This window comes from Aphanomyces invadans (assembly GCF_000520115.1).
Source record: "Aphanomyces invadans strain NJM9701 unplaced genomic scaffold supercont1.3, whole genome shotgun sequence".
NCBI lineage: Eukaryota > Oomycota > Saprolegniomycetes > Saprolegniales > Verrucalvaceae > Aphanomyces > Aphanomyces invadans.
Genome location: NW_008580148.1, coordinates 2,462,604 through 2,485,334, shown reverse-complemented (window position 1 = coordinate 2,485,334; position 22,731 = coordinate 2,462,604). Strand labels below are relative to the sequence as shown.

The 22,731-nt window shown below is 55.2% G+C and overlaps 9 protein-coding genes across 11 annotated transcripts; 4 read left to right on the top strand and 5 right to left on the bottom strand.

Annotated features, from left to right (window-relative positions):
• Positions 1 to 358: 358 nt before the first annotated feature.
• H310_02405 lies at positions 359 to 1,991 on the bottom strand. 2 transcript variants are annotated; one of them, XM_008865901.1, is made up of 2 exons: positions 1,716 to 1,991; positions 359 to 1,656 (listed from the first exon to the last, which is right to left on the bottom strand). In XM_008865901.1, the coding sequence occupies exons 1-2, from the start codon at positions 1,963 to 1,965 to the stop codon at positions 527 to 529; spliced, it is 1,380 nt and encodes a 459-aa protein (XP_008864123.1). In that variant the 5' UTR covers positions 1,966 to 1,991; the 3' UTR covers positions 359 to 526. The 2 variants fall into 2 exon arrangements, with proteins under 2 accessions (XP_008864123.1, XP_008864124.1); XM_008865902.1 differs by having other exon boundaries at positions 359 to 1,608.
• A 1,767-nt stretch (positions 1,992 to 3,758) lies between these two features.
• Positions 3,759 to 5,009, bottom strand: H310_02404 (hypothetical protein). The gene has a single exon (XM_008865900.1). It carries the CDS (start codon positions 4,288 to 4,290, stop codon positions 3,967 to 3,969), a length of 324 nt encoding a protein of 107 aa, XP_008864122.1. The 5' UTR covers positions 4,291 to 5,009; the 3' UTR covers positions 3,759 to 3,966.
• Positions 5,010 to 8,380: 3,371 nt separating this feature from the next.
• On the top strand, positions 8,381 to 10,077 carry H310_02403 (serine/threonine protein kinase). The gene is made up of 5 exons (XM_008865899.1): positions 8,381 to 8,988; positions 9,042 to 9,212; positions 9,278 to 9,566; positions 9,612 to 9,688; positions 9,732 to 10,077. The coding sequence occupies exons 1-5, from the start codon at positions 8,428 to 8,430 to the stop codon at positions 9,942 to 9,944; spliced, it is 1,311 nt and encodes a 436-aa protein (XP_008864121.1). The 5' UTR covers positions 8,381 to 8,427; the 3' UTR covers positions 9,945 to 10,077.
• Positions 10,078 to 10,486: 409 nt separating this feature from the next.
• H310_02402 (hypothetical protein) lies at positions 10,487 to 11,908 on the bottom strand. Its single transcript, XM_008865898.1, has 3 exons — positions 11,450 to 11,908; positions 11,155 to 11,396; positions 10,487 to 11,027 (listed from the first exon to the last, which is right to left on the bottom strand). The coding sequence occupies exons 1-3, from the start codon at positions 11,882 to 11,884 to the stop codon at positions 10,595 to 10,597; spliced, it is 1,110 nt and encodes a 369-aa protein (XP_008864120.1). The 5' UTR covers positions 11,885 to 11,908; the 3' UTR covers positions 10,487 to 10,594.
• Positions 11,909 to 12,047: 139 nt separating this feature from the next.
• On the top strand, positions 12,048 to 13,373 carry H310_02401 (hypothetical protein). Its single transcript, XM_008865897.1, has 4 exons — positions 12,048 to 12,146; positions 12,203 to 12,276; positions 12,328 to 13,047; positions 13,095 to 13,373. The coding sequence occupies exons 1-4, from the start codon at positions 12,068 to 12,070 to the stop codon at positions 13,308 to 13,310; spliced, it is 1,089 nt and encodes a 362-aa protein (XP_008864119.1). The 5' UTR covers positions 12,048 to 12,067; the 3' UTR covers positions 13,311 to 13,373.
• On the bottom strand, positions 13,139 to 15,550 carry H310_02400 (hypothetical protein). The gene is made up of 8 exons (XM_008865896.1): positions 15,405 to 15,550; positions 14,716 to 15,353; positions 14,564 to 14,631; positions 14,374 to 14,504; positions 14,256 to 14,325; positions 14,039 to 14,206; positions 13,699 to 13,980; positions 13,139 to 13,646 (listed from the first exon to the last, which is right to left on the bottom strand). The coding sequence occupies exons 1-8, from the start codon at positions 15,501 to 15,503 to the stop codon at positions 13,384 to 13,386; spliced, it is 1,719 nt and encodes a 572-aa protein (XP_008864118.1). The 5' UTR covers positions 15,504 to 15,550; the 3' UTR covers positions 13,139 to 13,383.
• A 365-nt stretch (positions 15,551 to 15,915) lies between these two features.
• On the top strand, positions 15,916 to 18,295 carry H310_02399. Of its 2 annotated transcripts, XM_008865894.1 has the most exons (6): positions 15,916 to 15,952; positions 16,008 to 17,139; positions 17,378 to 17,599; positions 17,641 to 17,825; positions 17,877 to 18,033; positions 18,078 to 18,295. In XM_008865894.1, exons 1-6 carry the CDS (start codon positions 15,944 to 15,946, stop codon positions 18,194 to 18,196), a joined length of 1,824 nt encoding a protein of 607 aa, XP_008864116.1. In that variant the 5' UTR covers positions 15,916 to 15,943; the 3' UTR covers positions 18,197 to 18,295. The 2 variants fall into 2 exon arrangements, with proteins under 2 accessions (XP_008864116.1, XP_008864117.1); XM_008865895.1 differs by having other exon boundaries at positions 15,916 to 17,139.
• H310_02398 (hypothetical protein) lies at positions 18,180 to 19,440 on the bottom strand. The gene is made up of 2 exons (XM_008865893.1): positions 18,446 to 19,440; positions 18,180 to 18,393 (listed from the first exon to the last, which is right to left on the bottom strand). Exons 1-2 carry the CDS (start codon positions 19,409 to 19,411, stop codon positions 18,316 to 18,318), a joined length of 1,044 nt encoding a protein of 347 aa, XP_008864115.1. The 5' UTR covers positions 19,412 to 19,440; the 3' UTR covers positions 18,180 to 18,315.
• Positions 19,441 to 19,790: 350 nt separating this feature from the next.
• Positions 19,791 to 22,604, top strand: H310_02397 (hypothetical protein). The gene is made up of 12 exons (XM_008865892.1): positions 19,791 to 20,009; positions 20,066 to 20,271; positions 20,331 to 20,592; positions 20,662 to 20,890; positions 20,953 to 21,016; positions 21,069 to 21,224; positions 21,270 to 21,381; positions 21,432 to 21,556; positions 21,612 to 21,770; positions 21,830 to 21,883; positions 21,934 to 22,167; positions 22,223 to 22,604. The coding sequence occupies exons 1-12, from the start codon at positions 19,799 to 19,801 to the stop codon at positions 22,487 to 22,489; spliced, it is 2,079 nt and encodes a 692-aa protein (XP_008864114.1). The 5' UTR covers positions 19,791 to 19,798; the 3' UTR covers positions 22,490 to 22,604.
• The last annotated feature ends 127 nt before the right edge of the window (positions 22,605 to 22,731 follow it).

Sequence of the window (22,731 nt, the reverse complement as noted above, 5' to 3'; positions counted from 1 at the left end):
TCGTCAAGGCTTCGCACGTTCCACGTGGCGACGATCGTCTGCAGCGCCGACGAGCTAGGCCGGGGTTAACACAGCCCGAGGGCTCGCACTCGCCAAACGTGGCTGACGTCGTTGGAACGCTATCGTTACCCCGCGACAGTCGCACGAAGCTTACCATAGAGCACGTGCAGCTAGCGGCACCCGCTCCACGTTTCCTCGCCTGTGGGGGTGCCATTTGTGGTCACTCCTTGTCCATTTCGACGGAGCAAGACACGCGAGAACAATAATTTTCTATTATATATTTCTAAATATAATTTTTTGTTTATTTATTTTAAGTAATATTAAATTTTTCTAAATTTAATATTAAAAGCAATTTTTGGTAAATAATATTTATGATTGGGGCCGCGTCGACTGGAGGAGCAGCTCTTCACATGGGTGCATAGCACGACAAAGCAAACACACTCGAGCGCACGGCGACTCGGCAAGACGTAAATTCTCCATGTTAACGACGACTATCGTCGGTGCCACGTCATGCGAGTCGTCGAGGTCAGTGGTGCGTGTGCATTCGGTACGTCGCAGCGTCGTTGACGACGTACCGCAACATGGCGTACGTGGCGGCCCCGACTAAAAACCCCACGCCCGTGTCGATCGCAAGGGACGCGGCGGCCGTCACAAGGAGCACGACGGCGTCGCCCTTATTCTTTTGCGCGTCCACGTCGAGGCCGACGACCGAGAGATGGACGCCAGCAAACATGACAAGCACCCCGATGACGCAACTCGGGAAGATCCCGTCTTGGAGGAGCTGCACGAGGGTCGTGCCGAGTGCGAGAGCTACCACAACCTTGACCAGCCCGAGAAACATCATGGCAACGTTGCTTCGGGCGCCAAAGGCATACTGCGACGCCAGCCCCCCTGCCCCGTGGCACATGGGCAGCATTCCAAACCCACTGAAGAGCATGTCGCCGATGCCGACGCTGAAACAAATTCGCTTGGACGACGCCACGGGGCACCGCTTGGTTGGAAACAGGTCGGCCGCAAGTTGCTCCAGCGCGATCACGCTGTTGAGAAGTGTCAACGGGAGCTGCGGCAACACCATGTGCACAAATCCGTTTTGAAAGTCTGCGGCGGTCGGCCACGACGGCAAGTGGACAAAGTCGGGACCCCATTGCAGCGACGGCAGCTGGAGCCGTGCTTTCTCGGCGTTATATCGCACGGCCGCAATGACGACACCGTAGACAAAGATGACGAGGGCAGTGGGCACTCTTTTGTTGTGCATACAGCCCAAACAGAAGAGTACCATGACAATCGACGCGGCAATGCTGTCCCAGCCCCACCACGACAAAGTTGTGGCGCTGCGCTTGACGTCCAGGGCCATCGTGATGTTGTTCAAAGAGACCGTCGCCACACGAACGTAAGCTTGCTTGACGCCGCTCATCATGAGCGACAGACCAACGCCGAGCTGCACGCCTCGCACCAACGAGAAAGGCACCCGCTTGGCCACAACCGTCATCGCATTCGTGATGGCCAGCACAAACAAGATGGCGCCGATGAGGAGTCCGGACGCAGCGATCTCAGCTTGGGAGTATTTTTCCGTAATGGCAATTGCGCTGATAGTTTTCATCGGCTGCACTGGAATCGGCACGTCAAAGTACGTGGACAGCATCATTGTGTACAAACCTGCAGTGTCGACGCCATGAGCGACGACCATCGATGAGGCCATGGTTGTCCGGTCTTACCTGCAAAGAACAGCGTTGGCCCGAACGCGATCTGCTTGGTCACGGACAGCGCCGTCACGAGGGGCAGGAACGTGCCAAGGTCGCCGAGAGACCCTGAGCACTCTTGCAACGTCAAGTACTGCTTGGCTGTGCGCTGCCAGTCTGGGCGAAGAACGACGAAGATACGTTGCATACAAGGTAGCGTTGGCTGCTCTTCATGGACGAGCTCAACGTCTTCGTCCGCAGATTGCGTGTGATACCCTCCTTCCATCTTGGGTTAGCTGCACTGGCACCGCAATTCCTCCGACACAATCCATTCGTGTTATCCGGCGACTCGAGTCTGGATCCGGATATCTTCAACTATCCGTGATTTTTGTCGATATCAAAAATATGGCAAGAATACATCTATTCTCGTCGGCAAAACGACACTCCAGGCAGCCAGCAGGCACGTTGCGCGTGGTTTGAGAGTATTCAGCACTCATGAATCGTTGGTGAAAGCTGCATACGTGCTTGGTGTGTACCAAAGCGACCTTGGGAGGCTTGCATGAATGCGCTTGACGTTGCGTGATCAAGGTCACATGTAGCCGTGTCGGCATTTTCCTTCACCTTTCGGCACATGGCTATCTAGATTAGGTATCTCACGTCGCTGGAATCGGCACTTTCCCCAATCGTGGGCAGCGAGGGGCGGCGATGAAGTTCGTGCTACAGCGAAGTTGACGGGGACGTCGATGAGCTGTGCTGCTTGCCCCCGAGTCGACAATCTCGGCTCTCTCGTATGGTTCGATTCGTCGCAGCTATCTACCCCTAGGGCAGGGCAACCAAACCTGAACACGTCGTCGAGGCGTCGAGGTCGACGTCCCATCCGATCACTAGCCGTTCCAGTCGATCATCTGGAACGATCTATCCCGCGGCTGTTCGCGTGGCAAGATGGCAACTGTCGTCAACGTTCTGCCCCCCGAACCCCCGACTAGTTACCTGATTGTCGAGGGGGAGCTGCTCCATAGCGGTGGAAGCACAGCAAGGGGAACGGGAAGTACCTGTGGGGGTCGCAAGATGCGCCCGCATGCTGTTGGCGCGCGCCACTGTAAGTACACGGAACGAGAGATACTCGGGCTGTCAAGAAGCGGAGGGCCACGGTCGTCACTCGTGACATGGTCACATTGGCGATGGGATGCTGGCTCTCGCGGGCCACCACCATGCCCTGGACGACGTGAAGTCGCTCCGGTCCCCACGGAGCCCTACGCATCCTTGATCGAGCGACCAAGCAGTGGTGTCCCAAGAATCAGCAATAGGCGGAGAAGGAATTCGACTTGGCCGACCAGTCGAGGGTGCCGCTTTGGTTGAAGACGCATGCCCTCTCCCTCGCAATGCGACACTTGTGTGCGATGCCGTGGCGGATAACTCATTCGCGATGCGTGCGCCATCGACTGCACCAGTCACCGCGATCCAATCAAGGCGTGGGCGAGACGAGTGGGACGCCCATTACCTGGAACTCGAGGGCTGTGTACTCGGCAGCAAACTCATGTCACTCAGCGCAGCTACTTTCACACAGAGGGCTTGGCCCATATACCTCTCTGGAGTGGACGCCACCTTCGACTGCGCACCGAGCGCTCCACACACCGCGACGACGCGGCTGGAAGATGCGTGCCACCCGCCTGCGCCGCAGGGTCTTGTTTGGATACCATATCCGGATACCAACCAAAGTGGGCGTTTCACATGGCCTATACAAACTTCAAGTGAAATCGGGTGGTACGGGATGACTTCGTGGGGTTTGGGATACCCGCCGATGCGCCTCTGGCAGTCCACCGCGGGCGGCACGGGGTCGACAGCGGCGACATTCCCGACAATAGCGGCACGCCATTACATATCTCGTCCCATTCAGTTGAATGTACTCAACGCGACGATCGTGGCGCTGTGTGTGGTGCTAAAAAAGGACGCAGCAGCTGGAGTGTGGCGCGGTTGAATGCCGCTCGCGAAATCAGCGCGCTCGGCGAAGAGGGCGTGACCGAGTCCGACCTTATGTCAAGTCGACCGTCGACACGGTCCAGGCGTCAAGGCAACGCGGGTGGGCCTGGACTGGCCACATCGTCGACGTGCCATCCACCCTCCGTCGCGACTACGCTCGGCCATCGCCATCTGTTGCAGCGTGACTGGGCTGGGGAATGGATGGCGCCAATCACGACGCACACGGCGACCACAGTGGAATTTGGCTGGTGCCAACCGACTCAGGCGTCGACAGACTGGCGCGTTCTATGGTGTCCAGTAGCAGTCTCTAGCCATGTGGCACGCCGACTCGTTCACGCTTGCCCGCCATTTCGAAATCGGCCCGTTCTGCCGCAGCACACGTCGCACACGTGGTCCCGTCGAGCGAGTTCTCTGCCCGACCGACGCATCTGCCACGCATCTTACCGTCCACGCCGTTCCACCGTGCCACATTTGCAAGTTGTGCATGGGCCTGTCGACAAATCCACACCACCTCCTCGCATCCGTCACATCGTGCATTGGCGCGGCCGCGCCACATCGAGAAAAGTACGTTGTCTGTGTCAAAGTCGAGCACAAGCTGCCGGCGACGCTCTGGTACACGTACAAGTGCCATGGCGACTTTGTCCAGATGTTTCAAGCCGTCGTCGATGCCACGGCCAAGATGTCATGCGCTCAAGAGTGCAGCATTCGATGCGCGGTGGCGTCGCTGTCGCCGCTGCTAGATGCCCGCAACACAGACAAGCTCGAGAACCTCAACAAGTTCCTCCTGAAGATCGTCGACATGGTTCACCCAACGTCCGACCACGCCGATGCGTGCCTCCTCCGACCACGTGTCGACGCGGTCCTGAAAGCGTTCCTCGAGTGGCGGGACGACGCGGCTGGCCGCGTCGGTCTCAAGCGCCAACTTAGCCTCCCATCGCTCCTGCTCACACACAACCAACAACAACCCGACTGCCTCGTCGTGAACGGGTCCAAGTTTGGTGGGTCGCACAGCTATCCTGTCAAAGTGACCAAGCTGGACACAACCAACTCGAGCGCGTCCGTGCTACCTGCGTCGTCGCCTCCGCTCGCCGTCCTGCGCAAGTTCTGCGTGCTCGAGGCGTCGTCGACAGCGACGCCTTCCATTTCGCCGTCGACCTCGACAACGTGCAGCAGCCAAATGTTTCAACAGTCGAACGTGTTCAGCGGAGGCGCGATGCCGTCGACCGGCCGCCGACGGGTGTTTACCGAGGTCAACTTTGACGGGATGTAAACGCACCACGACCCTCCATCGCTGCGCGACGAGCACGATGCTTCCGCCTTAACTTATTCACTATTTATGTCGCTTCCGTCTGCGTCGAGAGTTGCTGGCGTGTCATGTCCAGTTGTTCTGGCAGAACGACGACCACCTCCTGCCTATGTGTATGGCGACCCCCCTCTGTCGTCGTCGTGCTGCGAGCATGAATCGACGTGCTTGGGCCATCGCTCGACATGCCTTGGAGCATGCGAGAAGCAGCGTTCTGCTGTACGATATGCGGCGTCGTCGTCCGCCTGCCTGGTTCGCCGCAGTCGCTGCCGCCACCATGATCTGGGTTGGATCTGGGAATTCGCACGTCTGGGTACATCAAAATATTTTGCAGATTCATCCAAGGGTGGCATGACGCGGCCCTTCTCACACGGGGTTCTCATGTGCCATGTGCACGCTTCGATCATAGTCTTGTCACGGATATCTGACGACGGGTTGTCGTCGTGGCGATTGCGACGATGGTGTGCATTGTCGACCATCTCTTCTGGCCTCCCCGTGCTGCGTGGCGAGGAGTGCCTTGTCCGCGCGACGACACCTTTGGCGCCCGTCTAAGATTCGAATCGACGAGGTCGTGTGACTAATCTCGCCTGCCCTCCACCGCGCTGTACCCAGTGAAATGTACCCAACGTGTCCGTCGGCTACGCTTCGTGGCTCAGCAACACCTTGGGTGCGCAACGTTCGCAGCAATGTTGGCGGCGGGGTGTGTTGGCGGCACTGTTGAGCGAGAATCGGTCGTGTCGGCCGGCCTCTGGTCCGCCCCCAGCATCGTCTCACGGGCGCTCAGGCCGTCAGGAGCGCCTGCGGTGGACAAGGAATCGTGTGGAATACACTGGATGATGTTATCCCGTCTGGTCGACGTGGGGAGCGTGGTCGCAGGTGACGTCATGGACAAGTCGTAGCATGTACCATACCATGTCAACGTGAGTTGCAGCCAGCCCCGTTTGAGCCCGCTAGGACTATCCACTGGAGGACCACGATGGAGGAGTGGCGAGGGGGGAAGGGGGACTGCCTTGCGACCCTTGCGGCGATGTTCCGGCTGCGGGTTGCAACGTTTGTTTCTGGTTTACGTTGTTGCGAGCCATCCACTCGTCGGATAATCGCTGAACACAGCATGAAACTCTCTGGGTGGTGCTTGCCACATCGAGGAGGTCGCGCCTCGTCTCGAGACCAGCTCCAGGTACAAAGTTGGCGGCCATGGGAGGCATATTCGGCTTGGACGTGCTACAGAAAGCGGAGTCCAACACCCTGGTTCGAACAAGTGCCAAGAAATTGGTAGAGTGGCTCGAGTGACAATGGGAGGGTTTGTCATGGCCGAGCTCTTTCGTGGCTTTGCTAGCCTCGCATGGTCCATTGCCCCCCCCCGTCCGTGGCGACTTTCGTAGACGCGTTACTCGAAAGCGGGGGAGGCTCGCGAGATTGGACAGCGACCACCACGTGTATGCTTCGTGTCGAACGTCCCGTAGCCCCGGCTACACTCACGTTCGGACTCTGTGTAGTACGTCGGGATAGCTTGGTCTCCAAGGTCGACGCACAAACTCTTTGCACAGCCCACTGGTATGGTTTTCACGGAGTCTCGTCGACGTGATCGCTTCCATCGCCTCGATTCTGGCGAGAATATGTGCACAATGGGGGCACACGAAAAGGTGAGGGTGGTAAGTTGACCCGGCGGCGTGTTTGGGAAACGAGTGTTTGATGGGGTGGTTTCCTGCCCTCTACGCCCCCTCGTGTTGTGTACAGGAGGCTGGGGGTGCGTGGATAACCAGGGGGATGGCCACGGAGCCTACCCACGTCCTCGGTCTCGAGAGTCTGGGCGATTTTCATTCACTTCTTGGAGTGACAACAGTCATTCATTCCACAACCCATGCCTTCCGTGGTGCTCCTCAACTCATGGGGTACCTAAAAAACTCCTGTGGCCTTTGCCGTGGCTCGCCTCAAAGGTGCAGAATGTCCATGTAATTGATCTCGCCCTACTTCCGGACCAAACACCCCCGAAACCCAGACGCAGCGCTGTTAGGAACGCACCCGTTTGGTTTGTCCATCTCGGCAGCCACGCCGGAGCTCCCTCGGTCATGTAGCCGTGCAGATAGAACCCGACACCACCCTCGGTCATGCAACCACATCCATCGCCGCGATAACGCATGTGGCGCTGCATCCTCGCAATTGGAATGCAGGCGAGGGGGGTCGTCACCACAGGAACAGTGCTTCGTCCCATAGAATTGACAAACCCGTGCTCGTGATGTCGTGGGATTGTAAGATCAATGCATGACACGACCTCGCGACAAGAAAGGCGCCAGGCACAACAGCCGTCCGATGTACAATCGAAATACACCTGCGTTGTCCGAGAGCTGACCGAGCGGGTGAAGCGCCGTGGTCGACCGTGGCTCGCCTCCTCGACTGAATGCAGGCCGTTAGGCTCACGGTCGAGACGTGATGCTGAACACCATTAAGTCATGCTTCGCAGTGGCAATCACAACACAAATGTACACGGCCGGGGAACACTGCGCCGAATACAAGTCGCTCAAGTTGTCACTCGTCGACGTGCTGGACTCACCGCATGGGAAAATGCGCATCTTTCGAACCCTGACAGACGACGTGTTCGTCCTTTACTTACGTCAGACCTGACTCGTCCCCTTCATTCAATTTTGCACCGCCGAAAAGCGTGATCAATTCTTCTTGGATGGCAACGAGCTGCCAACGTGTAGCCCACATCTGTCCAGCGCCAAGATCCCTACGCTCGAACATGAACTCTTCACATCTAGTGCGATCGACGAATTCGAAAATGTCGAAGTGACTACAGTCTTGTCACACGACACCCCCTTCTTGCGAGGGCGTCGTAGAGGGACAGGTGCCAGAGAACACCCACCACTTTGGATGCGGGTTGCGACTGCCTTGGCCCTGGATGCGCTCTTCTTAGACATCAGGAGCGCGATGAGGACACACACAGCTGCACGAGGTAGGCAGTGGAGTGCACCCATCACCAAGACTTGCACAAACAAAGGGAACACTTGGGTGACAATGCATTTCGATATGCTCTCTTCTCGAGGCTTCCCGTCAGGACCGTGAATGTCAGTCTCTAGTGCTTGCCATAGCCCGCCATTGCATGCATCGTGAGCATCGTCCGTCGCCTCGGATATGCGCCTCCTTCCATGGTTGATACAGCTGGTATGCATTTATACAGTGAGCTCCAACACAATTGGCCAATCACCGCGCGAAAAAGGAGAGCGCTTCATATGATGTACCCTCTATAATGGATAAAACAAGTATTCATTTATACAGTGTATGCACCTGCCTACAACGAATCGACCAATCGTCGCTCGAGAACATAGAACGCTTCACATAATGTAAGTCGCACAGAGCACAATGGAGGTGGTGTTTACTTAATGTAGACTATCTATTTTTATCGGGCCATCAAAGTCATGCAGAAGTGTCGAAGGTGTAGTCGAAATCTGTCGAAACTACCGACCCATGGCGCAAACTCGCGTTGGTCCGGCCGACGACTCCCGGCGCATGAAAAGGAGCATTAGCAAGCCCGAGGAAGTGAGCCACAAGGACCTCTTGGTCGGTGGGGTGCTCTTCCGTGTACCGGCCGAGTTTGTCATCACCAGCCAGCGCCATCGGAAAGCCATTGACCCGAGTACGTTCCTTGGTCCGACGATGTTGTCACGCCGGTCAAGAGCTTGCAGCAGCGGCGATTTGTACTCGTATACGTCGTCAGGGCAGTCTACAACGTCTCCGCATCACCGAACGTCCACACCTGACGGTGGGAATCTGACTCGAGGTCGATCGAGTCTGCCCACAGTTCAAGAACTTCGCGACTTTTCGTCGTCGCTGGATGCCCACCTATGTCCAGTGTGCGGCGCTCTCAACTGCACGTGCGAAGCTGCTGCAAAAGCCGCGCCAGGCGCGACATTGACTAGGCGGTCTGCTTCTGTGTCGAGCGGACTCAACTTTCTCACGCCCCGTGAACAAGCCATGCATGGTCGCTACCTCATTCGAGAATCGTTTGCAAACGGTCAATACGGCCAGGTTCGTACGTTGTTCATCGTAGAGCTCCCCGTCTGACCAGCTTGCTGTCCCAGGTGCACAACGGCGAGGGGATGGTCTCGCACGACAGCGTCGTCGTCAAGGTGATTCCCAAGCATATCCTGCGGTCCCCCGATGAAAAGCAGTCGGTGATTCGGGAGCAAGTGATTCATAAGAGCTGCCGCCATCCCCACATCATTCGGCTCATCGACACGTACCAAGACGACGTAGGCGGCCATTCGTCCTTAACTTGAGGGGACTCAACCTCGATGACCTGACACTTGCGACATAGGAAGCCCATTACCTCATCCTGGAGCGCGCGGCGAACGGAAGCATGGAACACCGCATCGGCCACATGGGAATTCCCGAAGACGACGCAAAGAACGTATTTCGCCAGCTCCTCCTCGCGCTCGAATATTTGCATGCGAACTGCATTGTCCACCACGACTTGAAGCCGCACAACTTGTTGTTGGATGCGTCGGGCCAACTCAAAGTGTGCGATTTTGGCGCTGCTCGAGCTTACAACAAGCACGAACGGGGGCTTCCGTTTTCAGGGATTTACGGCACGGTTGGCTACATTGGTACGTCGATCGATTCTGTTGGCCATTCACACGTGTTGGATGTAGCGCCGGAACTCCTGCAGTCGACCCCGGTGTACACGACCGCTGTCGACATGTTTAGCGCCGGTCTCATTTTATTTGAAGTAAGGTGGCCACCAAGACTGACGGATCTGAATCGGGTAGTAGATGCTGTTTGCGTACGCTGCGTTTTATCCCCCCAGCGCGTGCATGCGAGACGAAGTCGAGTTTCCGATGCCCAGACCGAGCCAGCGCCACAAGTCGCAAGTGTCGACTCAAGCGAAAGACTTGATCCAAGCGCTGCTTCAGAAAGACCCTGCTATGCGTGCCACGGCCGCCGCCGCCTTGCGACACCCGTGGTTCCACACCAAAAATGCGTAGCAAGATCATGTTTCTTGGAAGGCCGTGGCTGGTGGTGACTACCAATGAAGCGACTTCTAGCAGTGCCTGAGCACGCATTTTGAATTCTATGCCAGCCATGAGAATGCTTTGATCGAGGCATGGCGGCCGGGAGCCATCCACTTCGACGAGCTGGTTCGTCGCTCGGTTCAATGGGATTTTGGAGACAGGATTCGCGCAGCCAGCCACCCCTGGAAGGGTCGAAAGTGGCGCATGGTCGACCGCAGTGACATCAAATTCTACGCCTCCAGTGCCAGACATCGCGCCCGGGTGGCACGGCATGCTCACACTCCACGTGCGAGGTACCGTTGGCGGTGTAGCTAGCGTCGTACGCGACCAAACTTGCGCTGGCCCAACTATCGCGTGATTCGGCAATGACAGGAGCTCGTCGTGACCTCGTCAAGGTTGGGAACCATCGCGCTCAATCTAGTGGCGGGTGGTGCGAGAGTATTTAAAGCCCGATGCTCGAGGTGATCGTGGATCACGTGGCCGCATCACAGAACAAGCGGTCGCGGCGATTGCAGGCGAAGATTAACGGTTTTGCACAAGCCATGTACGCTCAAAAGTCGATCCATGTCTCTGTTGAGAAATCAACCACGGCGAAGCGCTCGGCCCGAGTGAGAGCGAATCGACTACGTGACATTTCGCGACGTGAGAAAGCCGTCAGTTCCGCCATTTCGTGTGATGACGACGTAGGCGATGACGGCGAGCACACCGCACACTCGCACGACGATGTACTGGTACAGCATCATGTAGCACAGGGTGCAGAGGAGAATCCAAAATGCCTGAACGAGGTGCGCGCGCTGGAGAATGTCGTGGTCCAAGATGCGCTCGGCTGTGGGGGGCAGCCGCTGCTTGGTGTGCCATTGATGGAGCACAGCCTCCTTTGCGGCGAACCGTTCTTCCATCCATTGGCGCAAGCTCGCCGCGTCCAGGGGAATCGATTCAATCGGGATGCGCTCAAGAAGAATCTTGATCGTGGATGGCATCCGCCCCGTGAGAAGACATGCCTCTGACGGCCGTTCGTTCGGTTCGTAGTCGACGAAGCACAACGTCAAGTCGTATCTACCAGCACGACGCGGTCATTCAGCCCACCATCTCGATCGAAGACCAAATGACGTCACGGCCAGCGATGGGCACCACCAGATCAAACACACTGACAAGTCGCCATGAATTCGAGCGCAAGACGTACACTGCATCGACGTGGTCGCGGACGAGAGGAAACATGTGATTCCAACCTGTGGTCCGCGGGTACAGCGTGTAACTTCGAGGCGGCTGACCCCGCGTGGCGGCGAAGTGATTGCTCTTGATCATGTTGGACGGACTCAAGTCCGTGCCTTCAGGGAAGAAGAGGTAGGTCGAATTGGGTCGAGTACGGCCGAGATGCGTGAGGAGTCGGGTCAGCGTCTTTTCGTCATTTTTCCAGTCGCGAGACTACACAAAGCACAGTCGCGGTCAGAGCATGTCGAAGAAGAGTCATCGAGGACCAAGAAGATGAACTGAAACGCTTGCATGGCCCACCCAAACACAGGCACCGCGCGGAGCGAGTCTTTGAGCACGATTTTGAGTTGATGCAATGTGTTGGTACGTAGTCCGAGCGACCACAGCAACATCCAGTCAATGCGCGTACGATGGTTCGAAATCCACACGGCACGTTCGGCCGACGTGATGCACGGCAGTCGTGACTTATCCCCAATGATGTATATCTCCGTCGACATGCCATGCCATTGCTCGAGCAGGATGGCGACGTTTGCCAGCCACATGCCTTGGACCATTTGTTGCGCGAGCAGGAACAGAGCCTCGCCGCGCTTTCCAAACAGGTACAGAGCAAGAAGCGCCGGAGTAAGCAGCATGAATAGCCCTGCAATAGCCGTAAGGACCAACGCCCCCACGAAGCATGCCCCACGACAACTCACTTGCATCGTCCGATGAACAGAAAGGAAGCGGCAAACATGACCAATGTCGAGTGAATTCGAATTTTTCAACCAATCAGAACAGAATACGCTGAATTTTAGCCAATGGAATGGTGAGAATTCCATTCCATACGAATCTGACGTGTGTGATTTGTTCTTCACAATCTTGGATCTTCCTTCTCTGGAAGGAACATGGGCGGCGTTGACAACAACGAGCGCCGCTTGCCGCTCGTCTTCATGGCTCTCGTTGTCATCGGCCTTGGGAACAAAAGTATGCCAGGGCTGTGGTCCTCTTGTCCCATGAGCCTCACCTCTTGCGTTGGATAGTCTTTCAAAAACTCCAAACCATCCCCATGCACAATTACCCAAACTTCATCAACTTGCTCAGCACGTTTGTCTACGTAAGTTTGGTCGTGCATCTGTGAAGCGAGCACTCATCGTGGACGCTGTAGATTCCACTGAGCTTTGCATACATCCTTCCAATGATCAAGTATGGCAACGCCATTACTGTGGACCAACGCCGCATTCCCAAGTGCAAATTTGCCGTCATGGGTGCGCTAGACAGTGTGGCGGGGATCCTTCAAGTGTTTGCCGCGACGTACTTGGGTGGTTCGCTCCTCATCTTACTCGGTCAGGCGGCGATTCCAGTCAGCATGGGCATTTCAAAGTTCCTGCTCAAGACCAAGTACTCGTGGTACCAGTACGTCGGGGCGGTGGTCGTAGCAGTTGGTATCTTGGTCGTCTTGGGCCCGTCCATGCGATCCAGCGGCGGTGGAGACCACAGCACGGTCCTTTGGTCTGCGGTCATGATTGCAAGTTGCATCCCGATGTGCTTGTCTAGTGTCTACAAGGAAATCGCGCTCGGTCAAGCCGAACTAGACGCCGTGTACCTCAATGGGTGGATTGCCGTGTTCCAGTTTATCTTGAGCATTCCGCTGTCTTTCCCCGCCGCCATGATCGGCAGCCCCCCCGTGCGTCCACACGACCTCCCCAAGAACTTGTACGACGGGATGCAATGCTACATGGGACACAATACCATCCTCGACGGCCCCCACCCCGACGACTGCGAAAAGGCCACGTTGTTCGTGACCATCTATATCTTTTTCAACGTTGGCTACAACCTCTTGATTATTCTCATGCTCAAGTTTGGTAGTGCGAACCTTTTGTGGCTGGTACGACCCCCGTATCCACTTGGGAAACCATGACATGTGTCGTCTAGGCGATGACGATCATGGTGCCGCTCGGCAACGTCGCGTTCACGTTTCCATTTATGCCAGAGCACCAGCCGCTCCACACGACGGATGTCGTCGGCCTCGTTGTCATCATGGTCGGCCTGTTCGTGTACAGGTTCCTGCAGGACATGGTGGCGTCGCGGCAGACAGTCCCAGAGACGACTGACGCCGAGTTGAAGGAAACGCTCATGTCGAGTTATTAACAGAGTCCAAGTAAACACTACACTGACAATTGGCGTGTATTTTTCAACTTACATAAGATCGGGGCAGCATGTACTACGACGCTTGCGCTGCGGACTGGGGACGACCAGTTGCTATACACTTGGACGGTGCCGCCGTGTGTTCGTCGGCGAGCTTGTGTGGTCGAAGGGAGGCCAGGCCCACTTCGGCGACAGATTGAGGGCTGGTTGTGTTCATGCTGATGAGCTCGCCTTGGGCGCTCACGAGAAGGGAACTCAGGCGCTCTGTGTCTTTGCTTCGTCGCGCTTTCAGAGTCGATAGGGGAGGTACTGCTGCCTGGAACAGCGTCGCTAGGTGGACTAAAAGGAATAGATGAAGCCTTTGAAAAACTACAATAGAACTTTGACGTACGAGGGGTCGAGCGGGCGTACACTTCCGAGTCGCTCTCTGTGTCCGACGCAATGCTGTCGTCTCCGTACACCTTGGCATCGACGACCATCTTGGTTCCGTCATCGTCTTCTTTCACCATGGTTTCGTCGCCTTCGCCCCATCGACGGATGCCGCACACGTCGGGGTTGAACCGCCCGCCAAACCATCGAAACAGCGGTTTGCGACAATGCGGAACGAGCACTTTTTCGATCAACCCGACGCTGACAAGGACGTTCGCAATGTCGTAGAGTCTGCGGATTTTGGCTACAGGGAGTGATTCAGCAATAGGTTGCCAACATGGAACATGGATCGACCAACATACTTTTGAGCACGTTGCCTCCAATTTCACCAAGACCTTCGTCACGCTGAATCAACTCTTTCGCCGCCAAATCCAGTGGAATGATAATGTTTTCTTCGTCCAGAAACAACTTGACAAAGAGTTGGCTCAGTCGCGCCAGAGACTTGCCTCGTCGGCGGGCTGCGTCTGATCCTGCACAGTATAGTCAGCAAACGTCCTCTTCGGGGGTCTTACGAAGCACCTTTACAGCCGTCGTCGCCACTGTTGCTACTTTCATTGCCAGACTCATTGTCTTCTTGTGCATACCGTTCCTGCAAGATTGTTGCCATGATCGGTGCCATCGTCACGTGCGTGCGCACCTTCATTTCATGGATCGTTGTGGGGAGCGACTTCAGTCCATGCCAGTTGTACAGGTTTTTTCGCTTTCGGCTTACAATGTGAATACTCTCAAGGATATTTACAATGTCGTAGATTCGGCGGCGCTCCACTCCTACATGAGGTGTTAACCACATGCCTCACAGACTTGGCGGCCATGCAATGACCCCTTACCAAGTTTCGACGCCGCTATGTCCAGCGACACGTCTTCGATTTCGTCGTTACAGTACAGGCGAAGAAAACTAGGAGAGCAACGAGTGAGCTTGTGTTGACACTCGTCAAGTCGGAGACAGAGCTTTGCGTTTCGTTGTGGCCATGGGACATACTTTTCACAGAGAAGCCCCAACGACTTTTCTTTGCGGCTGTATGAAGGGTTTGACACCATGTGCAGTTGCTCTTCAAGCGTTAAGTTGGCTGTCATCGACGTCGCGAACAAGAATTTGGATGTGCTTTCGTCCTGCACCCGCTCGGGACTACGCGCGCGCTTCTCACAATTGAGGCCGTTGTTCTCGACAGTGTAACGTCCCATGCGGATATTTTCTTGGATAAAGCGGGAATCATAAGCTCGAATGCTCTTCAGATCGCCTTTTTTCTTGGTTTTGCGTGGCATCACATCGTCGAAATCGTCGCACACCTCCATCTTGACTTCCGGTTTTGTTGTATGCGGGGACGAATCTGTCGCGCCGAAGGCAGAAGTGATGGGTTGAACCTTCTTGAGCTTCGGGACTAGCTTCGATGCACTGGATTTGGCTTTCTTGACGGAGGCAGGATCGTCAGTTTGATCGTTGGCAAAAACCTTTTTGTGGCCACCTTTGGCGCGGATTTTCTTGACCGTTTGATGGTCTCGCTTTTGTTCGCGTGTGAGTCTCTCTTCCGCTTCTCTGGAAGAGTTCATGAAGAGAGTCATCATCGTTTCAGCGGCTGCACACCGCACAGGACTCGGATTGTCCACTCTGCCTTGTCTCTGTGTAAGGTCCGTTAGCATTGCCGAAAAAGGTCAGATGCACGTGCGTACCTCGTAAATGGGGCTCGCGGGGGACATGTCCATGCTTCTACTGTGTGTTCTACCTCTTGTCGGGCTCGTGCTTTTCTTCGTCGACACGTCCATCGTCATGCTCGTCGTCACCTTGCCGATGTTGCCTCGTTTTAGCGGGGTATTTCTGCAGAGTGATGAGCAGCTGTATCACAAAAACCCTGGAACTCAATATTTGCACCACGCCCAATGTCTTGCATAAAGTATACGACAATTGCATGCAAAGATCGCACCAATAGGAACGCTGGATTCAAAATTTCCACCAATGAAACGACATTGCAAAACCTCTCACATTTGATTTGTCCCCCAGCGGCGCGCCAAAATCTCGAAAAACGCGAAGAATTTGCCCTTTCTCGACCAGATGAATATAATTACGGTCATATTTTTTTCGAATTCGAAGGAACATACAAATCTCCAGCTTTTTAAAAATTTAAAAGTGCAGTGTTTTTGAACACGTTTGTCCGAACACCAGGTTCACATCCGGATATTGAATCCGGTTCAATTCGTTCGACTGAGGCAAGATGAGCAAGGTGTGAGGGAGCGAGGCTCGCGAGAGCAGACATGAACATCACCATCGTGCTGTAGGACGTGGGGCTCTACTCCGACACATCTTCTGACGAAGAGTACAAGAAGGCGAAGCAGCGAAAGCGGAAACGTTTGACGTATGGACAAAGCAGAGCTAACGACGGCGAGGACAACATGGTTGTTGTGGACACACCTTTGGCCATCACATGGAGCTGCGAACGGTGCACCTATATTAACCCCGCGGGAAACAAAGCTTGCGAGCTATGCAGCACGTCTCGATTTACTCTGAAAGGCAAAACGACTGCGCCACCGACCCCACGACACCTGCGATGCAAAGAATTGACAAAGTCCAAAGTCAAGGCTGAAGTCTCATGTCCGTGGACCTGTCAGTCGTGCACATTCATCAACGACACCCCATCGCTTGCGTGTAGTCTTTGCGATACAAGGCGCCGCATGATTGCAACAGCATCCAATAGGAAGCCGCGGGGGCAGGCATCGCTCATGGAGTCCATCGACAGTAGCAGCAGTGATGACTGCAATAGCATCCAAACCTCGGCAAAATCTCAGCTCTCGCAATCATTTGATCGCTCAAACGCATCGAATACAGTTGATAATGCGCTATGGAACGACAAGTACCAGCCAAACGACACAATTGAAGTCGTTATGCATCCGAAGAAAGCCCAAGAAGTCTCGGACTGGCTCGTGCACTCCTCCACACACCAGCGCATTCTATTCCTCTGTGGACCGCCTGGTACGGGCAAGTCAACGTTGGTGCGCTCACTGGCGGCGAAACTTGGGATGACGGTCAAGGAGTGGCACGATACGACTGGCATGGTCCCCGGTTACTCCAAATTGTCTGCTTCAGCGATGGACGACTTTGGGTCGTTTCTTGAACGAAGCCAACGGTACCCAAGTCTTCGTTTTGCTAACGCCAAGACGAACGCGGCAAAACACGTGATCCTTGTGGAGGAGTGGCCATCGTTCCACAGCGATCACCGCGTCGAGTTGCAGCGCATTTTGCAACGCCGGCTCGACGTACAAGGAAGCCACGCATTCGCCGCGCCTATTGTGATTGTGTACAGCGACGTCCGCGAAGGCAAAGTCACGGCGAATAAGCTGGCCAAGGAGTTTTCGCCGCAAGTGATGCAGTCGCCGTTGGTGCACATCATCCACTGCAACCCCATTCCGCCTGGTACGTGTCAAACTGAGATACGTCTTGCTTGCGTGTGTCTGTCCGTCTTGCGATGCACTGAAGTACCGATATATGTCGTCATCACCTCTGGATATTGCGACTCGCGTGGGAATTTTCAGAGCGTCCTGTCGCGCACACAATTCCTTCCATTGTCGGCAGGCTTTCGTTGCGTATGGTAGACGAACGAAGCGTCGGCATGTTGCTTGGATCAAGCTGTTCCTTATCCGCACGATCGTAGGAATGCTGAAAAAGTACGTGATGCACGTGGCACGGAAGGAAAGGATGGCGTTGTCGACCCAAGACGTGACCAACATTGTCGAGAGCTCCCGCGGAGACATTCGCCACGCCATAAACACGTTGCAGTTTCAGCGCACGTCCACGGCGCACACAAAGGAAAGCGGCACGAGGGACTTGTTTCTGTCCGACTTTCACGTGATTGGCAAAATTCTCCATCAAAAAGGTAGGAAACGCGACGTCGTTCATGCATCGATGTTGCTGCAGACTCCAGCAACGATTCAACCCGCTTGAGCCACACCAGCCTCGACACAAGCCACGCGTTGGGGATGCTCCATCACAATTTTGTGGCATTTTTCACCGATGTCGACGACGTGGCCCGAGCCCTCGACTACTTTAGTTTTACAGACGTGCTGTTGCAAAGCGTGTACCACGACCGATCGAATTCCAATGTACACTGCCGTGGCATGTTGGCATTGCACGTGACAGGGTCGAGCTTGTAGTACTTTCAACACACCCACGAACTCGCCCAAACCGTGCTGGAGCGGACCATCCATGTCACGAACAACCACGCCGCGACGTCAGCGTTTCGACCGCTCCATCGATCGCAATTTGCAGCGGCCTCCCAGCGTGTCCGCGACGACGATCCGTTGAAGCACGGTACGTGGTGGAGAAGAATTGCCGTGATGACCACTGCTCGGTAGACTCGTCGTACCATCGAGATGTGAGACCGTACCTGCAGTGGCTCCCACATTCGAGTCTTGGGCCAACGCAAGCGTTTCTGGCGGACGATGTGGACGACGACATTGTCGACAGTGAATGATGCTATCCAAGGAACACGAACAATCTCTCGATTCTCGCTCGTTTGACAGGTGGGGCTGCATTCGGTAGCATCCCGTAAAGCCCGCACACTGGATGGAGGCATCCATATCACCCGAACTCTCATGATGCTCTGAAGCCAGCCACGCTAGTGTCTGGCGGTTTAGCATCGAATAAACACAAGTCTTGGAACTTGAGTACCTACGGTCGAAATCCATGACGGGGGGGACGTTTCGGGTGGTGGTCTCGGCACCTCGTTGCCAATACATGTCCAATGGGGCCGCAGTTCCCTCGCAAAGATCTCGACTTTGTTGTCCTTTTCTTCGTCGATTCCTAATTCGGTCAAGAGCGGGGCGAGTGGCGGCTTCCACGAGTGGCGCAAGGGAACACTCACAGCCACTCTCGGTGCCACCGCCATGTCGGCGAATGCACCGCGTCCAGCTACCAGCGCTTTCTCGAACGGGAGTTTGTGGGTCGATGACAACGGCGTAACGCACTCGCCATCTGCAGCCACTTTGACCCAATGCCACGTTTGAAGGAAAGTGAACCCCCAGCGCGGCAGCAACTCGTCGACGATGAAGTCGTGGAAGGCTGGCTTGTTGGTCACCCAAATAACCAAGAGCGCGCCGTCTGGACAAGCTAGTGACGGTACGTCCAGATTCAAGAGGCGAACGTGCGGCATCGTTGCGTACGTGGCTCCTCGAGCGACCGTCCTGTTTTCCCATGGAGGATCCATCACAATGCAGCGGAAGGTGGTGGGGAAGCGTGGTAAGCGGAAGATATCTCCCAGGACAAACGTGCAGTGACGTGGTAGGAGATACTGCCTCTTGTCGTGCATGACAAGGACATCGTCGTCGGAATTGTTTTCCTGCAGTCCGTCCATCAAGGTGGCAGAGATTGTCTGGTCGGACCGCGCGGTGGGGGTGGCGTCCCGTGCAGGAGAATCTGGAACGGTCTTGATGTACTGCGGAAGCAAATCATGTACATGAGGCAAGACGTATTGTCTGGCTGCTTCTAGAGTCACAAGGAGCTCCGCTGGTGGCAGCCGCATCGGTGCGGCGGAAGGAGATCGCTTTCGCTTTTTCGGGTTGGTGGACGCCTTGATGTAGGCGGTGTGCGGGATGCGAAGGCTTGAAGCCGACACTTGAAACCCATTGTAGTAATCATTGACGATGTCCAGGTGATTTATTGCCAGGAAGGTTTCCGACGGAACAGCCATGATGGACGCTGCATGTCGGCTGCCGCGTTCCATTGGGGTTCAAATCGGCGTGTTTGGCGCTACCTGCAACTAGTTTAGGCACATGTTCAGATTAAATTAAGTGATGCGAGATTTGCGCCCCGCATTTTGTACAAGGCCAAGCCTCTTTCCAAACATATCTCTCTATCACTAGAATTCGTTTTTGCTTGGCATGCTGCCTGCTTGCATGCTGCTCTAACGGAGTAGTAGGTCGATTCCTGAGATCGAGGTTGCTGTTGACGTGGACGGAGACGCCTAAATTAGACTCTTCCTCCTGGCAAGTTCTGCCTAGTTTAACTGCTACCTCTCCCATATACCCGTCCTTTATCCGGAGGTACAAGTGGCCAATGATTTCATCACCCAAACACAATGTTGCGCACAGCGTCGTTGCGCGCCATCCAGCGCAACACTCCGTTGGTGCATGGTGCCTCGAGACAAGGCGTGGTGTTCGCCACCACGAGGATTATGCAGGCTTCCATTGCAAGGCATGCTCGTGTTCCATTGGTGTCGATGATGATGCAGCTGCCATCGTTCGGCATGCATCCGCACACACGCCGAATGTTCTCCACCGACGCGGGGAGTACGTTCTACCCTGAAAACTGCCAGTGGATTCAGCCATGAACTTGAAACGTGTAGATGAAGGCTGGTTGAACGTGGACAAGAAGTTGCTCGAACGACGATTGAAGACGTTTGGTCGTGACTTCGAGATCAAGTCGCTGGCAGTGGCAGCCGGGTTGAACGACCAAGAGTGGGGTCCCGCGACGACGCAATTCCGTCGATCGCTCGTGGCGCACCCCGATCGTCATTTCAATGACTCGAGTGAAATGTATGACTTTATCGAGGTGAGGCAATCCCCAGCGACCTGTTGTGGCCATTCTTTCTTCTTATTCTTGCTCTCCAGGGCCTCAAGGCGAATCCCGCGGCGGGCGCGCTGCAATTTTACCCGCTTTTTCTGACGTTTATCAAAGAAAACGGATTCATTACCGACACCTCGCACGACATGCAGTCCATGCAGTCCCTCCGCGAGCTCACCGACTTGCGGCTGCCGCATACTTGGTACCCCAAGGCCCACGCGATGAAGCGCAAGATCATCTATCACGGCGGGCCTACCAACAGTGGCAAGACATACGAAGCGTTACTTCGGCTCAAGCAGGCAAACGATGGTACATCTATCTGGGTGGAGGCCTGCGCATGACCCGATGGCATCGCTAACATCGCCACAACTGTTGCAGGACTGTACTGTGGCCCGCTACGCCTGTTGGCGCTCGAGATTTATGAAAATCTCAACATGGACGGGGTGTACTGCTCGCTCATCACTGGAGAAGAAAAGCGCGAAATTCCATCGGCTACGCATGTGGCGTGCACGGTCGAAATGTGCAGCTCGACAGCACTCTACGACGTCGCTGTGGTCGATGAGATCCAGTTGATCGGCGATAGCGAGCGCGGGTGGGCATGGACGCGGTACGTAATTGCTTTCAGCACACGCACAACCTCATCCAGCATCGATGAATGATGCCATGTAGAGCGCTGTCGTGCTTGCAAGCCAAGGAGATCCACGTGTGCGGATCCATGGAGGCTGTCGACTTGGTACGCCAGGCACATGCGATCGTGTAAGTGCGTGGGTGTTGATGGCGCGTAGGTCCGCAAGTTTGCCGACGTCGGCGGCGACGAGTTTGAACTGCGAACGTACGACCGTCGCAGCCCGCTGTCGATTGAAACGGAAGCGCTCAAGTCGTATGCCAACATTAAAAAAGGCGATTGCATCGTCGGGTTCTCCCGCCGGCGCATTTTTCAAGTACGACCTGTGGAACCATGCAAACTTGCACTCGACTCGCGGTAGATCAAACGGGAAATTGAAATCTCCACGGGCATGCGGTGCTGCATCATCTACGGCCAGCTGCCCCCCGAAACGCGATCGCAACAAGCGCGGCTCTTCAACGAACCAGATAACGGTACGTCGGTCCTGTCATGGAGAAAGATCTCATCGTGTGGCCGCGGGTAGGCTACGATATCCTGGTTGCGTCGGACGCTATCGGGATGGGCCTCAACTTGAACATTGGCCGCATCATTTTTGACAGCATCCTCAAATTTGACGGAGATGACATGGTCGACATCACACCGTCGCTGGTCTGCCCAACTTCACCCCAATGTGTGCAAAAGGTTTCACGCTGCGTGGGAATAGACCAAGCAAATCGCAGGGCGGGCGGGGCGTTCAGGCAGTGACTATGCTCACGGACTCGCCACGACGTTCAAAGAGGCCGACCTGAAGTACCTCAAGGACTCCTACGAGGAAACACCAGCGCTGTTGAAGGCTGCAGGGCTATTCCCGTCCACGGAACAGGTGAAGACCACGCTGCATCCGCCTTTGCACCTGCTCACCGTGCAGACCACTTGACGTAGATGGTGGAGTTTGCCAAGCAAATGCCCGACACAACAGACCTCGGCGTTCTACTGGTACGCTGTCGATCGCGTCGTGTTCTCGACTCAATTGCGGCCAATTCCAGGAAAAGTATGTGTCCCTCGCGCGGTTGGACGGTGGCTACTTCATGTGCAAGTTCGCCGACATCAAGGAAGCTGCGGAGCTGTTGGCCGACATCCCGATGCCTCTGGACGAACGCTTTACTTTCTGCACTGCGCCTGCGAATCTGCGGAACCCCCTCGCTCGGCGCATCTTTGTCGACTACGCCATCGGCCACGGCAACGGACGCAGTGTTCCTTTGGACGTGTACTTGCCAAAGGTATTCGTCTATCGCGCACAAAGTTTTCACTTCTATTGACCTGACGTTGATTCAGTTTGCCCCCCGCAACGAATTGGCCCTCCGCGACATCGAGATCAAGTCGAAACTCATCGACGTCTACCTCTGGTTGTCGTACCGATTCCCAGACACGTTCAAGATGCAGGCGGAGGCGCTCGAGCTGAAGGAGAAGGTGCTCGGACTCGTCGAAGAAGGACTTGTCAACGTCACGTACAAGAAGACCGAGTCGACGCCCAAGAAGCGGGTTGGCGAATGGAACGAAGACCGCACCAAGTTTATTCGATATGCCGAGGCCATCAACTGAAGCGACGCAGTGAATTTATACCAATGAAATCGCTAGAAAATTCAACTTGCCAATGATATCACCAGGGAAGCATTTTGACGAAACAAGTGGCTTCTCGACTTTCCACCAATGAAAGTACTCTGTTTTGTTTGCCTCTCATCTGATTGGATAATTCCTGAAAATTCCGTCATGCACAAAATAACCCAAACCATTTTGCAGACACGCAACTCGCGCAGTCACAATATACAATATTCAAGAGAATA

Bases quoted from the DNA above. Each gene is read 5' to 3' on its own strand.
- H310_02405 (XM_008865901.1), bottom strand. From the start codon at position 1,965: ATGGAAGGAGGGTATCACACGCAATCTGCGGACGAAGACGTTGAGCTC. The intron at 1,657-1,715 runs GTAAGACCGGAC...TCGACACTGCAG, and splicing joins GCCAACGCTGTTCTTTGCAG to GTTTGTACACAATGATGCTG.
- H310_02404 (XM_008865900.1), bottom strand. From the start codon at position 4,290: ATGGCACTTGTACGTGTACCAGAGCGTCGCCGGCAGCTTGTGCTCGAC.
- H310_02403 (XM_008865899.1), top strand. From the start codon at position 8,428: ATGGCGCAAACTCGCGTTGGTCCGGCCGACGACTCCCGGCGCATGAAA. The intron at 9,213-9,277 runs GTAGGCGGCCAT...CTTGCGACATAG, and splicing joins TCGACACGTACCAAGACGAC to GAAGCCCATTACCTCATCCT. The intron at 9,689-9,731 runs GTAAGGTGGCCA...ATCGGGTAGTAG, and splicing joins CCGGTCTCATTTTATTTGAA to ATGCTGTTTGCGTACGCTGC.
- H310_02402 (XM_008865898.1), bottom strand. From the start codon at position 11,884: ATGCAAGTGAGTTGTCGTGGGGCATGCTTCGTGGGGGCGTTGGTCCTT. The intron at 11,397-11,449 runs GTCCTCGATGAC...TGCTTTGTGTAG, and splicing joins CGTTTCAGTTCATCTTCTTG to TCTCGCGACTGGAAAAATGA. The intron at 11,028-11,154 runs GTACGTCTTGCG...TCGTGCTGGTAG, and splicing joins CGCGACCACGTCGATGCAGT to ATACGACTTGACGTTGTGCT.
- H310_02401 (XM_008865897.1), top strand. From the start codon at position 12,068: ATGGGCGGCGTTGACAACAACGAGCGCCGCTTGCCGCTCGTCTTCATG. The intron at 12,147-12,202 runs GTATGCCAGGGC...TGCGTTGGATAG, and splicing joins CATCGGCCTTGGGAACAAAA to TCTTTCAAAAACTCCAAACC. The intron at 13,048-13,094 runs GTACGACCCCCG...TGTGTCGTCTAG, and splicing joins GTGCGAACCTTTTGTGGCTG to GCGATGACGATCATGGTGCC.
- H310_02400 (XM_008865896.1), bottom strand. From the start codon at position 15,503: ATGACGATGGACGTGTCGACGAAGAAAAGCACGAGCCCGACAAGAGGT. The intron at 15,354-15,404 runs GTACGCACGTGC...GACCTTACACAG, and splicing joins CCGCGAGCCCCATTTACGAG to AGACAAGGCAGAGTGGACAA. The intron at 13,647-13,698 runs GTACGTCAAAGT...TATTCCTTTTAG, and splicing joins GTACGCCCGCTCGACCCCTC to TCCACCTAGCGACGCTGTTC.
- H310_02399 (XM_008865894.1), top strand. The intron at 17,600-17,640 runs GTAGGAAACGCG...ATGTTGCTGCAG, and splicing joins CAAAATTCTCCATCAAAAAG to ACTCCAGCAACGATTCAACC. The intron at 18,034-18,077 runs GTACGTGGTGGA...ACTGCTCGGTAG, and splicing joins CGACGATCCGTTGAAGCACG to ACTCGTCGTACCATCGAGAT.
- H310_02398 (XM_008865893.1), bottom strand. From the start codon at position 19,411: ATGGCTGTTCCGTCGGAAACCTTCCTGGCAATAAATCACCTGGACATC. The intron at 18,394-18,445 runs GTGCCGAGACCA...TTTCGACCGTAG, and splicing joins GGACATGTATTGGCAACGAG to GTACTCAAGTTCCAAGACTT.
- H310_02397 (XM_008865892.1), top strand. From the start codon at position 19,799: ATGTTGCGCACAGCGTCGTTGCGCGCCATCCAGCGCAACACTCCGTTG. The intron at 20,891-20,952 runs GTACGTAATTGC...GATGCCATGTAG, and splicing joins CGCGGGTGGGCATGGACGCG to AGCGCTGTCGTGCTTGCAAG. The intron at 21,771-21,829 runs GTGAAGACCACG...CACTTGACGTAG, and splicing joins TATTCCCGTCCACGGAACAG to ATGGTGGAGTTTGCCAAGCA.